The sequence below is a fragment of the Oncorhynchus kisutch genome, unplaced genomic scaffold, assembly GCF_002021735.2.
Source record: "Oncorhynchus kisutch isolate 150728-3 unplaced genomic scaffold, Okis_V2 scaffold1105, whole genome shotgun sequence".
Lineage (NCBI taxonomy): Eukaryota > Metazoa > Chordata > Actinopteri > Salmoniformes > Salmonidae > Oncorhynchus > Oncorhynchus kisutch.
This window is the reverse complement of record NW_022263050.1, coordinates 53,057-67,962: the sequence shown is the minus strand read 5'-3', so window position 1 is coordinate 67,962 and position 14,906 is coordinate 53,057. Positions and strand designations below refer to the sequence as shown.

At 42.9% G+C, this 14,906-nt stretch overlaps 1 protein-coding gene and 1 long non-coding RNA gene across 5 annotated transcripts in view; one reads left to right on the top strand and one right to left on the bottom strand.

Annotated features, from left to right (window-relative positions):
- The window catches only part of LOC116364613 (uncharacterized), a 29,033-nt gene that overhangs the window by 10,899 nt on the left and 3,228 nt on the right, over nucleotides 1-14,906 (bottom strand). For 3 of the 4 annotated variants that reach the window (XM_031817633.1, XM_031817636.1, XM_031817634.1), the window contains exons 1-7: nucleotides 12,692-12,847; nucleotides 11,954-12,505; nucleotides 11,225-11,486; nucleotides 10,793-10,916; nucleotides 10,489-10,594; nucleotides 10,150-10,337; nucleotides 9,061-9,219 (exon numbers count right to left, since the gene is read on the bottom strand). In XM_031817633.1, coding sequence (XP_031673493.1) covers nucleotides 9,061-9,219; nucleotides 10,150-10,337; nucleotides 10,489-10,594; nucleotides 10,793-10,916; nucleotides 11,225-11,486; nucleotides 11,954-12,505; nucleotides 12,692-12,832 — 1,532 coding nt within the window. In that variant the 5' untranslated portion in view covers nucleotides 12,833-12,847. Of the gene's footprint in view, nucleotides 1-9,060; nucleotides 9,220-10,149; nucleotides 10,338-10,488; nucleotides 10,595-10,792; nucleotides 10,917-11,224; nucleotides 11,487-11,953; nucleotides 12,506-12,691; nucleotides 12,848-14,906 lie in introns of those variants that run through there. The other variant, XM_031817635.1, reaches the window with a different exon arrangement.
- On the top strand, nucleotides 4,927-6,960 carry LOC116364614 (uncharacterized). Its single transcript, XR_004208017.1, has 3 exons — nucleotides 4,927-5,406; nucleotides 5,711-5,841; nucleotides 6,166-6,960. It is a non-coding gene; the product is annotated as an uncharacterized LOC116364614 (long non-coding RNA).

Below are 14,906 nucleotides of genomic sequence, written 5' to 3'. Positions count from 1 at the left end.
AATAATCATTGTAGAACAGATTTGTTCTGATGAAATACACAGCTACAGAACCTGATATTTGACCCAAAGTGTGCAGCCTACAGCCCAGGGGTATGCAACTTTTACCCTATGACAAAGGCTTCCCACACTCAGTCACCTGAAGCCCAAAGGGCTGCACATTCTCTTTTTATTCCCCGAGCCCTACAAAGCTGATTCAAATAATCATCCAGCTTTGTTAATCTGAATCAGCTGTGTAGTGTTAGGACAAAAACCTAAATGTAAGGCTACTGTTCAATTTTAGAAGGGTGCTCCGCCCTCACCGCTCGGCTCAGGTTAATAGAACTCCCTCATTAGCAGCACAACAGCCTTTCACAGGTGAAAAGCATAATTACCCAACCGTCTACAATTGTAGCCCAGACAGAGAGAAAGATATTGGCCTCTAATGGCCAAAATGCTGCATTTGCATGCACTTTCACAATTTGAATGTAGTCAACTGGGTGGGACTACCAACTTCATTGGCTGAGCCCTACTGGTGACCCTGTTGAAGTCATGTCCAATCGGGTCATCAGAAGGGCTCAGACAATTGTGAAGAAGAAATGTTACTACTTTAATATGAAGATAGCCTCAATGGCGCTGCCCATGCTGTCACAGACACTATATTGGCACAGATACATAGATGAGTCTTTTATCTTCTTATGGCTTCTTATTATCTTCTTGTCCAGAGGTGCCCAGAGTAAACTGCCTGCTACTCAGTCCCAGAAGCTAAGATATGCATATCATTAGTATATGTGGATAGAACACACTCTGAAGAGTGAGTATAACAGAACACATATGGCAGGCAAAAACCTGAGAAAAAATCCTACCAGGAAGTGGGAAATCTGAGGTTGGTCGTTTTTCAACCCATTCCCTATTGAAGACCCAGTGGGATATTGGTCATGTTGCACTTCCTAGATGTCAACAGGCTTCCACTAGATGCCAACAGTCTTTAGAACCTGTTTGATGCTTCTACTGTGAAGTGAGGGCGAATGAGAGGGGAATGAGTCAGAGGTCTGGCAGAATGCCTTGAGCTCGTGATGCTCGTTCACATGAGGGCGAGCTCTGTTCCATCGCAATTCTACAGACAAAGGAATTCTCCAGTTGGAACATTATTGAAGATTTATTTTAACAACATCCTAAAGATTGATTCTATACATCGTTTGACATGTTTCTACGGACTGTAACGGAACTTTTTGACATTTCGTCTGCTCCTAGTGAACACGCTTCGTGAGATTGGATTTGTTTACAAAACTCGCTAAGAAAAGTAGCTATTTGGACATAAATGATGGACATTATCGAACAAAACAAACATTTATTGTGGAACTGGGATTCCTGGGAGTGCATCCTGATGAAGATCATCAAAGGTAAGTGAATATTTATAATGTTTTTTCTGACTTCTGTTGACTGCACAATATGGCGGATATCTTTTTGGCTTGTTTGGGCTCTGAGCGCCGTACCCAGATTATTGCATGGTTTGCTTTTTCCGTAAAGGTTTTTTGTAATCTGACACAGCGGTTGCATTAAGCAGAAATATATCTTTAATTCTGTGCATAACAATTTTATTTTCATCAACATTTATTATGAGTATTTCTGTAAATTGATGTGGCTCTCTGCAAAATCACCGGATGTTTTTGGAACTACTGAACATAACGCTCCAACGTATACTGAGATTCTTTTGATATACATTTGATATACATTTGATAACTTTATCGAACAAAACCTACATGTATTGTGTAACATGAAGTCCTATGAGTGTCATCTGATGAAGATCATCAAAGGTTAGTGATTCATTTTATCTCTATTTCAGATTTTTGTGACTCCTCTCTTTCGCCGTAAAGCATATTTGAAATCAGGCACTGTGGTGGGATTAACAAGAAGTGTATCTTTAAAATGGTGTGAAATACTTGTATGTCTGAGGAATTTTAATTATGAGATTTCTGTTCTTTTGAATTTGGCGCCCTGCACTTTCACTGGCTGTTGTCACATCGATCAGCCCTAAGAAGATGTATCTATCTCTATGAGGCAAGACAATTGTCATTCAGGATTAAAAGGTGACTGCACTTCCTGATTTGGCCTTAGCTGTGTTCGAATACTCGCACTAACTGTACTGTTTGTGACATGAATTGAGTATTTAGTATGCTTATTGGTCATAGTATACCTGTATAAATATATCATAGTATACCTGTATACCTCTGGCCCTTCTTTGGACACTGTGTTAACTAACCTTCAGATGAGCTTCAATGCCATACAACTCTCCTTCTGTGGCCTCCAACTGCTCTTAAATGCAAGTAAAACTAAATACATGCTCTTCAACCGATCGCTGCCTGCACCTGTCCGCCCGTTCAGCATCACTACTCTGGACGGTTCTGACTTATAATATGTGGACTACAAATACCTAGGTGTCAGGTTAGACTGTAAACTCTCCTTCCAAACTTACATTAAGCATCTCCGATCCAAAAGCCCCATTTACTACCCACCACTGCAACCTATATGCTCTCGTTGGCTGGCCCTCGCTTCATACTCGTCGCCAAACCCACTGGCTCCAGGTCATCTACAAGTCTCTGCTAGGTAAAGCCCCGTCTTATCTCAGCTCACTGGTCACCATAGCAGCACCCACCCATAGCACACGTTCCAACAGGAGAATCTCACTGGTCACCCCCAAAGCCAATTTTTCCTTTGGCCGCCTTTACTTCCAGTTCTCTGCTGCCAATGACTGGAACAAACTGCAAAAATCACTGAAGCTGGAGACTCAGATCTCCCTCACTAAGCTTTAAGCACCAGCTGTCAGAGCAGCTCACAGATCACTGCACCTGTACATAGCCCATCTGTAAATAGCCCATCCAACTACCTCATCCCCTTGCTGTATTTATTTATTTATTTAGCTCCTTTGCACCCCAGTATCTCTACTTGCACATTCATCTTCTGCACATCTACCATTCCAGTGTTTAATTGCTATGTTGTAATTACTTTGCCACCATGGCCTATTTATTGCCTTACCTCCCTTATCCTTTCCTTATTTGCACACACTGTATATAGACTTTTTCTACTGTATTATTGACTGTATGTTTGTTTATTCCATCTGTAACTCTGTTGTTGTATGTGTCGAACTGCTTTGCTTTATCTTGGCCAGGTTGCAGTTGTAAATGAGAGCTTGTTCTCAACTAGCCTAACTGGTTAAATGAAGGTGAAATAAAATAGAAATAAAAAAATACTATGGATATATTTAGTATGCCAAATGTTCCAGGATGTCGTACTAAATTCGCCAAAATATGGACACTGTTTCCGTACTTTAGGGCCAATAATGCAATTCTTCAGGAAATGGGCGTGGCTTCACATCGTTTCCAGATTTGTTGAAAATGGCGGAAAATATGCAGTCGAAGTACAACGAGAGCGGATACAAATTCATTGCTTTAACTAATTATGACAAATATTAAGAAAATGTTGAGCAATGTAATAAAGTAATTACTTTTTAAATAAGTTAACTTACACGTTATATTGGCTGACAATTTGTTAGCTACACTGGTCTTACGAACCACATAGCGTATCAGTACAGCAGTATGTACCGGTATGTTGTTAGCTAGATACCTAACGTTAGTTGGCTACTTATAGATCAAACTTGACAGTATAATAACTATAGGCTATCTAACTAACTACCCAATGTTTGACGTGATTATTCCCGTCATTCTGAGCTTAGCTAAATGGTATAGTCATTGTGCGTTCTCAATGGACATTTTGGTGCTTTCGTAAATTCGCTCTGGCTGTCTACTCTGCTCTGAATTTACAAACAGACAATCTGACAAAGCTCTGAATTCATGAGCGCATTCTGGAACTCCTGATTGAATTTAAGAACACACCCGAAGTCGTATAATGTCTAACCAGTCATTTGTTATGCTAGATAGCTAGCAAGAGGTTGCATAGCAACAGCATCACCTTCCGGTAGACAGGTGAAAAGCTAGAACGCGCAATTGAAAGCATACTGTTCGTTTACAGAATACTAAAATGAACTAATAATATATAGTATTCAGTATATACTCATTAAGTATGTAGTATACAGTATGTTAGTGTGGGTATTCGAGCACAGCTCTTGTTTTTCATCAATGCTCATTAAGAAATGCTAGCGGCCATGACTGAAGGCAAACAAGAATTGTCTTGGGGGTGTGGTTTGATGTGGGTGTTTCTTGGATGTGTTTTTACCATTCAATTGCAATAAACAAGTGCAGTAGTGAATACGTAAGGTAAGCCAGCTTTGCTGTAGAAAACAACGTTTTGAAGTTGAGGACTTCTCCCGATGAGCATTGATACCAGAGCACGCTCATTTGGGCTACAGTTTGAATCACAATGTACCAGATGAGTGCGGAATCTGACTTTGGACATTGAATTATTATTATTTAAAAAATGTTGTGTTCGATCAAAAACATTCGGTTTCGGAAGTGAATGTAGTGGTGCGTTTGGTTGGTGGATCTGCACATCTGTACTGAGGTAGGCTGTGCAGGTAGCCCAGATGAGAGTACGTCTGAGATGGATGAAGGTGAAAGGATCAGTGATGAGTCTACCTACAAGACTGTACACATTTTTTGGTGGAAAATGTTTGTAAAAGGAGACGGGGGTGGTTTTGCCACAGATGGGGACATAGATGGAAGGGGAGAATCTAGAAGAACAAACAGGCAGGCAGAAGAGGTACAGGAGAACAAAGTAGTAGTGTTTTTTTATCTGAGACAACCAGTAAAATGTTACATCTGATAAAGTTGTCAGATGTACAGTTACTTTCGAAAGTTTTGAGCTTATGCAGCCACCGTTTGTGGTAGATGGTGGCAGATTGTGGTAAATTGCGTCTTGGCTGACACTTAAATAACGTGCCATAGAATTATGCGGAACCACGCAAGATGTGATGCAGGATGCCGCAACATTTAAGCTTATAGGGTTCCAAAAAAGGACTGCAAAAACATACGAAATAGGTTGTTCCAACCTGTAAACGAACAGTATGCTTTCAGTCGCGTGTACTAGCTCTTCACCTGTCAACCGGAAGTTGATGATGTTGCTATGCAACCTCTTGCTAGATAGTTAGCATAACAAATTACTAGTTAGACATTTTACGACTTCAGGTGTATTCTTCAATTCAATCTGGAGAACCAGATGGGCATGGTTTGCATATTTAGGGCTATTCCATTGGTTCTACTGTGCTCGGCAAGCTCAATTAAGTGTAACAAATACAGAACCCAGGTCTGATGGCTACCTGTCTTTTGCTCCCCCACCTCCAAGAGTGTTTCTCTAACGGAATGATGACTGCGCTGGCGATGAAGGTGGAGTCTGCTCCCGGTCTGAACCACCTACAGTGATGATCGCTTAGCCTGCTTCCACTTCACTGTGAACTCCTGTGGCACCACCAGGAAGGTAAAATTACTATTATCCTGAGGTGATGGGTACTGTGTATTTATGGACTGTTTGCTTCTGTAGGCTGTAATAAGCAATTCCCCTCTACTACAAAGTTTATCAACAATTCATGCTGTATGAGTGCATTACGCATCACAATTGTAGCTATTAGCTGTTATAGGGTGTTTTTTTTCCTTAACCAATTGCTCAATACTTTGTATACAGGGAAAATGTGCCTCTACTATCAGTGTGTCCACTCCACTGCTTGAAGTTTCCCCTATTGAAGTTGCATGTTTCCCCTATTGAAGTTGCATACTCTTTTAAGGTTAAAGGTTTCCTGCTACTATGTGGTCAACATCACTCGCACATTGGCCTTCCTGACCAGGCCGCTTGACAACGAGCCTTTTGCAGAGACTGGGACGGGTCAACTAATGTTCAGAATGAGACTCGTTCAGGGTAAGCGTGCACAAATTCAGAATTTCAACTTGACCCCTAGCCTCTAAAAGAATCTTGGAAGGTCTCCTTTACAAAACCATTCCCAAAAATGTAAACCTTGTGATATATTACTCTTGCGTTCTGAGATATACAGGTGTGGCTATGTAGTAACGGTGAGGAGCTGATTTGGGAATTTGTCAGAGGTCTCTGGGGGGGTAGTGTTGGCTATAAATGGCTTGTGTTCATCGGTGCACAACAGGATATTATAAACAAGCTTTTCTTAATGGACAAGTTCAGATGTTGCCCACTGAACACGACCCCCGGTTGTCTTGTTCTGTGTTCCAGACGCCTCGTATAACACGTTCCACCAGGAGGAGGACTATCCAGTGGTGAGGTACCTGAGACAGCCTCTGCACTTTGAGGTGGAGCTGACCAGGTCCTCTGACCCCAAGGTAGCGCTGGTGCTTGACCACTGCTGGGCCACCCTCAACGAGGACCGTGACTCCCGACCCCGGTGGAATCTCATCATTAATGGGTAACATGTTGTTTTTGGGCCTAAACAAGTGTTATTCCACAGGTGTGGTTCCTGAGTAATTAGCAACCTATCATGCTTGGCAGGCCATTTACTTTGGCTACCGTGGCTATGCCCCCATCCATATGTCATGAGTGGTCACAATGGTTTGAGCCAATGGTTTGAGCCATGTGCGGTCTGTCACCAGATCTCCACCCAATATAACACTTATGGGAGAGTCTGGCGCGTACGATCACATGCTTGTTATCACTGACTGGTCCCTGCAGCGGACCATTGGAACATGTAAATCTAGTTTAGAAAATATGGCAGCCATGTTTGTCAAGCAAGAACTCCCTAATCCCAGAATGCCGTTCACTGTGCCCATTTCCTGAGGTCTTAACTTAGTTTGGCCACTTCAGCATGTGACAAATCTGTGTACTTGTTACGGCGTACACATGACAAGTAGTTTACAGTTAACTAATCAAAAAGCCAATACAACCTTAGCACGAAAGCTAAACAGAGTTGCAAGATATAGCTCAATCCATTTTGGGAGGTGAAGTCCTTGGGGGAAGGTATTATGGAGAGGATGATGCAGGAAATATTAATAAGATGGGGATTTATCAACAATAAATGGCAGGGCAGACAGTTTTTCTAAGCTAAATATCCCTGGAAAGGGGGTCTGATCTGGCAACCCTGAGGTACCATAGTTTACACTCTGATGCCGTGTTCAAATCAACTAACGAATTCAGTGCATTCAAGACAATGGGGGTACTCCAGTTGAGATCACCATTAGTCTGACAGACGCGTACGTGATAACCTGACTGCATTGTATGGCGTTAGCATTAGCTCATATTCAGTACCACCTTCAAAAGTGTTTTACACACGTGTCCATTACAATCTAGGCAAGAATCAGAAAGCATGAATAAAATGCTAAGTACATTATACTTACGGTACACTACAGTAGAAACGACAACACGTTACACAGAAAATAAGGCACTTTGATCAGAATGCACGCATGTCCACAGTTATTTGTAAGGAACACAATAAATGTTCAAGGACTGTATACTTGATCTGGGGAAGTGCTTGGGCTTTCTTTTGAAGGAAAGTTTGTCCGGCTCATTAAATTCTCAAATGGAAATGATCTGCAACAGTGAAATGGGCTACATTTGTGAATGAATGAGGCAAAATTAGAAGTTGAAACGGCCTATAGAAAATTAGCAGGTAGTGTACCTTGGTCTGAGGTCAGCGCGGGTTAAATGTCCACATGTTGGAACGGTGAGTGCATTCTGACATCACGCGCATAAAATCAACTCCCACTGGGGCGACTGTTGAAGATATTTGGAACTCACGTGTGAAAAGGTTAATGTTGGCGTTACCTACACCTTTTTACTCAATGTTATCCTTTTGGTTGGCTAGAGTTCAGTGTTGTGCCAAACTGATGGTCAGTCAAATGGAAATCAAGAGCGGCTGGCAAGCTTGGCTTGCCTTTCCGATTGGTTTCAAACAACTGCTCTTAACACTGACTGAATAGTTGTTGGTTTTTTGTTGAATTCAGGCACAAGTGACTGTCCTAGAGGAATGCGCTAATTGGGAGTTGCTAAACATGAACAAATACCACGGTCAAGTGTAGCAGCATCTTGCTAACCTTATTTAGCTAGCTAATGTTCATGTAAAATCCCTTTTGCCTGATACCCCCCCCCAAAAAAAATCCCCCTATTCTCCGTTAACATTTCCCCCGTCGACCGTTTGTCTCTGCTTCTGCAGGTTTTCGCTCTCAAAAGTACACCTTTTTAATAGAAATATAACACGATTAGATGTTCTATGTCCATGACAATGTTTAAAACCCTAGCAGGGAACCACTTTTGAGGTCTGGGAAAAACGGAAGACATGTCGATTTTGGGGTGTTGTTACCCTTTATAAAGGCAAGTGTGCGCCAGGAAGAGACCTTTATTTGGTTAAGCGGTGTTGCTGTAGCGCTCATGGCACCAAACAGATGGAAGGAAACTGAATCAGGTACGGAATATTTGGACTCATTTAGATTTGTAATGTAATTAAATTTTTACCCCAATTTCGTGGTATCCAATAGGTAGTTACAATCTTTGCCCATCGCTGCAACTCCCGTAAAGACTCTGGAGAGGCGAAGGTCGAGAGCCGTGCGTCCTCCGAAACACAACCCAGCCAAGCTGCACTGCTTCTTGACACAATGCCCGCTTAACCTGGAAGCACCAATGTGTCGGAGGAAACACCATACACCTGGTGACCGTCTCCGTGCATTGCACCCCGCCCACCACAGGAGGTCGCTAGTTGGCGATGGGAGAAGAACATCCCTCCCGGCCAAACATCCCGGCTAAGCTTTGGCTTTTTAACTTTCAAACCCACATGTGTGCCTGGACTTGGATTGTCCTATGCCACGTAGCACTTACTTGTGTTTATAATTTTTCCTTTTTGTTTTCAATTACTATTCCCCTCCAAGAGAACCTGTGGTTGTTTTGGAATACCTAAAATCTGCAATTCAATCCATGACACCCTTTAGCATAGACAGACGACAATGTGGCTTTTAAAGTCAATTCAATTTGTATTCGTGGTAAATGCTGCAGATGTTGACTCAAGACCTAAATTACCTTTAAAAGCTGCATTGTTGGCGATCTAGTGCTATAGCGAGCCATGGATTGAATCCCGGCCTTAACTGTTATGTTGAAGCAAGCTACTTTACAGGAGGAACTTCCCACCTGACTTCCTGTGAAGGGTCCACAGCCAGTTTACTGACGGCAATCAAGAAACGGTCAGTGAGGTCTTTCTTCCCCGACAGGAGACGAGCCGTCCCCATGACCTCAGCCAGTCTCTCCAGGTGCTGAGCAGTGCAGCTCCTCACCGCAGCGTTACGGTGGCTGAGGAAGGAAAAACAGAGCACATCAGTTATATGTCATAGAGATACATGAGTTAGGAGATGAATGATAATGGATTGTATTGATGAAGTCTCATCGATGGATCAAAATGTTCGGTAAAACTTTATATTAAGGTCCCTTAATATACCATTTATAAATTGTTTGTAAAGAGTTTACTTACCATTTATTAATCATTATTCCTACATTTGTAAATGTCAATAAGAAATCTATAAATAGTTATTTACACATTTATAAACGCTATTTTAAATGATTTGTTCATGACTTACTAATAAGGTGTTTGATCATAGTATGATCACAATATGTAAATGATTAATAATGTTCTACTAATGTACTATAAACCAGTTATAAAGGAGTTACTGTCAAGGCATTTGTTAATGGTTGATTAATGGTTTGACTCACCATTTATATACATATTTATAAATGTATTTATAAATGTCACAAATGGTGTATTTATTAATGAGTGCATTTATGAATGTGAGTACATGTACTTACTAATACCTCAGTGCCTCACTAATAGCCCCTAATCTAAAGTGTTCACTATATATACACTTTATAAATGTTTATAAATGACTTGTTACTCCCCAAAGGCTAGCACACATCAGTAGACAGTACCTCTCCACCAATGGCTAAAAATAATCTAAGTAACGCAATGGTAAAATAAGAAGTACACAACACAAGGAAGTATAAGACATAACAAAAAAATGTGATTCCATTCAAATGTGACGTCTAGCGTTGGGGTGAGTTGCTGCCGGAAGTGTTGTGGAATAACCTAGCATGCTGATGAAAAAGGCAGTTAATTAAAAACTAGCAGTATTTCAATCTTCTCAATTTCGAGATTTGGATAATGGGACAATTTGTGGAAGTCCGGATCTACCCCTTAGTGAGTGTTAATTGACCCCTCTCCCTCTTTACCTCAGCCCACCGACCAGCAGGGCATTCATGACACGTGTAGGGGTGCAGCTCTGCACCATGTGACCCAGGGCAAAGTTGGCGCCCTGCCGGATGAAGGCGTTGGCCTTGCTGGCTTTGTGCAGCAGCACGCGTGCCGTCCCCTCCACCTCACTGTCAGCACAAGACACTGCAGAGCGCAGGTTCTTCACCTGAATCATAATAACATGCACAGGACCAGCTATTAATGTTGAGCAGTACAACCCACAAACATCAGAAACATGACACAATAATTTGACTTGTTCTCCAAATGTAGCAGATTTGTGCAGATGAATGAATAGGGCAGTGAATGAATACAGCTACCTCATTTATAATGGCAAGGCAGATATCATGGAGTTTAGGCATCAGTATGTCCATGTGGTTCTGAGCCATCACACGGAGAGAGGTCAAGCCCTCGATCTTCTTCTCCCTGCAAATCAGTGAAAGAAACGTAAGCATTTTCCACAACATTTTCCAAAAACATTAAAATTATGTTCATCAATTAGGACTCTGGTCTCTTAAATTCAGAAGTTTCTACGCTCTGTAGCTCAAATCTACATTTCCAAGGACACTACACTGTGCTTCCTTTAGCCTAGCTCCATTGGTCTTGTCTAGGGTGAATGCTCACCAGTCATCAGAGGGAGAGTGGAGCAGCTTGAAGGTCTTAGTCAGGGCCTGCTCTGGGTTGGACAGGGGCTGCAATCTGGCCTGGTTCTTTATTTGGCCCTTTGGCTCACTGGCTGCCTTATTGTCTATGGATTGACAGCAGACATCTTATTTATGTATTTACTCATTTTCATATCTGTTTGTAGCTTTTAACACTAGTTCATTATGATATCATTTTAAATTTAGCACATATATTTTTGGTGCTCTCCCTGCTCAGAAGCAGGGTCCAATTAACCTTGAGTAAAGGTTATCTCACTGTGAAACAGGCAAATCAAGTGTGGCCCTGGGCTAAAGCCATTTGTGTCTCTTCCCTTCCTACTGTTTTTCTATCACTCTACCTAGCTTCATCTCCCTGTCTAATTTACATTAGTGTGAGTACATGAGAGGGACTGACCTGAGCCGGTGGCAGCCTTTGGCAGGCTAAGGAACCTTATAGGCCGAGGCTGTTTGCTCCTGGGCTTGGTAGGAGGGGGAGCAGGCCTGGGTGGGCTGTCACGCAACTTGACCGGGGTCCCAACATCCAAGTAGTCACGGAGCTCCGCAGGGGTGTTCATATCCACTGAGCTCAGGCTTCCCAGAGAGCTGGTGGCTATTTCCCCCATGGACATGGCCGAGCCCAAACTTCTCCTGCCCATGGCCTTCACCTCATGTACCACCTTTGGTGTAGACCAGAAAACAATGCTCCCATCATAGAAATACATATAGAACTAGTATATACATAAACTAATACACAGAGAGATCCTGTATTCTAGGATCTATTCTATCATGCTGTCAAAAAGAGAGTATCCTTTCTAACTTGTACCCCCACACACTTACTCGGTACTGTATTTAGCCTCGTTATTGTTATGTCATTGTGTTACTTTAATTATTATTATTTTTTAACTTTATTATTTATTTATTTTTACTTTATTATTTATTTGGTAAATACTTTCTTAACTCTTCTTGAACTGCACTGTTGGTTTCACGGTAAGGTCTACACTTGTTGTGTTCGGCACATGTGACAAATAAAGTTTGATTTGATTTTAAGACATGGAACCACTATCTGTTTTGGCAATTTATCAGTCCAAGTATAATTCTGAACTGCAAATGTTCACATTTACAATAAATTCTAAGTCCATCCTACCTTCCAGGCCTCCTCCTTCAGGTGAGGCTCGATGTCCCTCACCTCCTCCATCAGGTCAATGGGTCCGTTGTTGTCAGCACAGCCCTGATCCGACTGGACTTTCAGGGCTTTGACTCCCCGCCTGCCCTTCTTCTTCTTGCCCCTCTTGGAGGGAGCTCCAGTGGGAGGGACGGGAACAGGCCACACGTTACTGCTGCTGAATGACTTATTTACCTGGATGGACTCCAGAGAGTGAGATCCGGGTCGAACTTGGGCTCCGTCCACCCCCACCACGTTCTTCAGTGGGGCCAGAGCTATGTGCTCAAGCCTTCGTGGCAAAGGCCTCGGTGGAGCTTTCGGCCACGGAATGCACTGAATAGAGGGGACGAAGTGGTGCGCGAAGGTGCTGCCAACCCCGATGAGAGCAGTCCGGACATAATTCTCATGGATAGCACTTATCTTTCTTTGCTTTGCTTCCATGGTCTCTCTCTCAGCTCTCTGCATCTGCAGAAGTCTGGCATCACTGATGAAGACACGATGGCCCTCTGGGACTGGGTAGCTCTCCTGATAGCCCTGGATCACAATGGTACAGTATGAAATGTATAGCAGAAGTGAAGTAGGCAAAATAGTTTCCACAGTGTGTCATAAAAAACTTTTAAGCTAAAGATTTTATGGATGTAGGCCTACTGTATGTCTATGAAACCACAAAATAAACAATAATATTTTTGGAAAAACATTTGAAAAACTGATGAGCCTTACAAAACTTGAAAACTTGTCCTGGTCATCCTGTTGGTTTAAAGCCATGTTTTGCTTCCTCAGGTTTTCGATGAGACTCTTCATCTGTGAGTTCTCTTTTTGGAGTTTGTCAAACTCACTTGATTTTCTCCCTCGATAAGCCATTGATGATAAATATTAACACTCTCAAAATAAGAACTTAACCTAAATCAAATCAAATGTATTTATATAGCCCTTCGTACATCAGCTGATATCTCAAAGTGCTGTACAGAAACCCAGCCTAAAACCCCAAACAGCAAGCAATGCAGGTGTAGAAGCACGGTGGCTAGGAAAAACTCCCTAGAAAGGCCAATACCTAGGAAGAAACCTAGAGAGGAACCAGGCTATGTGGGGTGGCCAGTCCTCTTCTGGCTGTGCCGGGTGGAGATTATAACAGAACATGGCCAAGATGTTCAAATGTTCATAAATGACCAGCATGGTCGAATAATAATAAGGCTCCAGTTGAAACTGGAGCAGCAGCACAGTCAGGTGGAAGTTGAAACTGGAGCAGCAGCATGGCCAGGTGGACTGGGGACAGCAAGGAGTCATCATGTCAGGTAGTCCTGGGGCATGGTCCTAGGGCTCAGGTCAGTTGAAACTGGAACAGCAGCATGGCCAGGTGGACTGGGGACAGCAAGGAGTCATCATGTCAGGTAGTCCTGGGGCATGGTCCTAGGGCTCAGGTCCTCCGAGAGAGAAAAAGAAAGAGAGAAGGAGAGAATTAGAGAACGCACACTTAGATTCACACAGGACACCGAATAGGACAGGAGAAGTACTCCAGATATAACAAACTGACCCCAGCCCCCCAACACATAAGCTACTGCAGCATAAATACTGGAGGCTGAGACAGGAGGGGTCAGGAGACACTGTGGCCCCATCCGAGGACACCCCCGGACAGGGCCAAACAGGAAGGATATAACCCCACCCACTTTGCCAAAGCACAACCCCCACACCACTAGAGGGATATCTTCAACCACCAACTTACCATCCTGAGACAAGGCTGAGTATAGCCCACAAAGATCTCCGCCACGGCACAACCCAAGGGGGGGGCGCCAACCCAGACAGGATGACCACAACAGTGAATCAACCCACTCAGGTGACGCACCCCCTCCAGGGACGGCATGAGAGAGCCCCAGCAAGCCAGTGACTCTGGATTATCTCTGTGAGAGATCTATCAAGAAATGAGTGGAAATTAAATGTTGCTTGTCAGATGGAAACAGCAATGTTATTAAATTTAATTTGAATTTTACTAGGCAAGTCAGTTAAGAACAAATTCTATTTTCAATGACGGCCTAGGAACAGTGGGTTAACTGCCTGTTCAGGGGAAGAACGACAGATTTGTACCTTGTCAGCTCGGGGATTTGAACTTGCAACCATTTATCATGGCAAGGTTTCCGTTACATTGTGATGCCATAATGGGGGTCTGTTGACAGTGCTGAGCACATCAGCACATGGTGAACATCAATGAAAGCTTTTTGATTCCCATATAAAATCATGAATGTGGTGAATTTGTAAATACTATATATATATATATATATATATATATATATAAACTCAGCAAAAAAATAAACGTCCCTTTTTTAGGACCCTGTCTTTCAAAGATAATTCCTAAAAATCCAAGTAACTTCACAGATCTTCATTGTAAAGGGTTTAAACACTGTTTCCCATGTTTCCCAGGCACAATCCCTACATCAGTGCTCAGACTTTCCGCAATAAACAGAGAGGCTGAACTGAGGGCTTGTAGGCCTGTTGTAAGGCAGGTCCTCATTAGACATCACCGGCAACAGCGTCACCTATGGGCACAAACCCACCGTTGCTGGACCAGACAGGACTGCCAAAAAGTGCTCTTCACTGACGAGTCGCGGTTTTGTCTCACCAGGTGTGATGGTCAGATTTACGTTTATCGTTGAAGGAATGAGCGTTACACCGAGGCCTGTACTCTGGAGCGATATCGATTTGGAGGTGGAGGGTCCGTCATGGTCTGGCGCAGAGTATCACAGCATCATCGGACTAAGCTTGTTGTCATTGCAGGCAGTCTCAACGCTGTGTATTACAGGGAAGACATCCTCCTCCCTCATATGGTACACTTCCTGCAGGCTCATCCTGACATAACCCTCTAGCATGACAATGCCACCAGCCATACTGCTCGTTCTGTGCATGATTTCCTGCAAGACAGGAATATCAGTGTTCTGCCATGGTC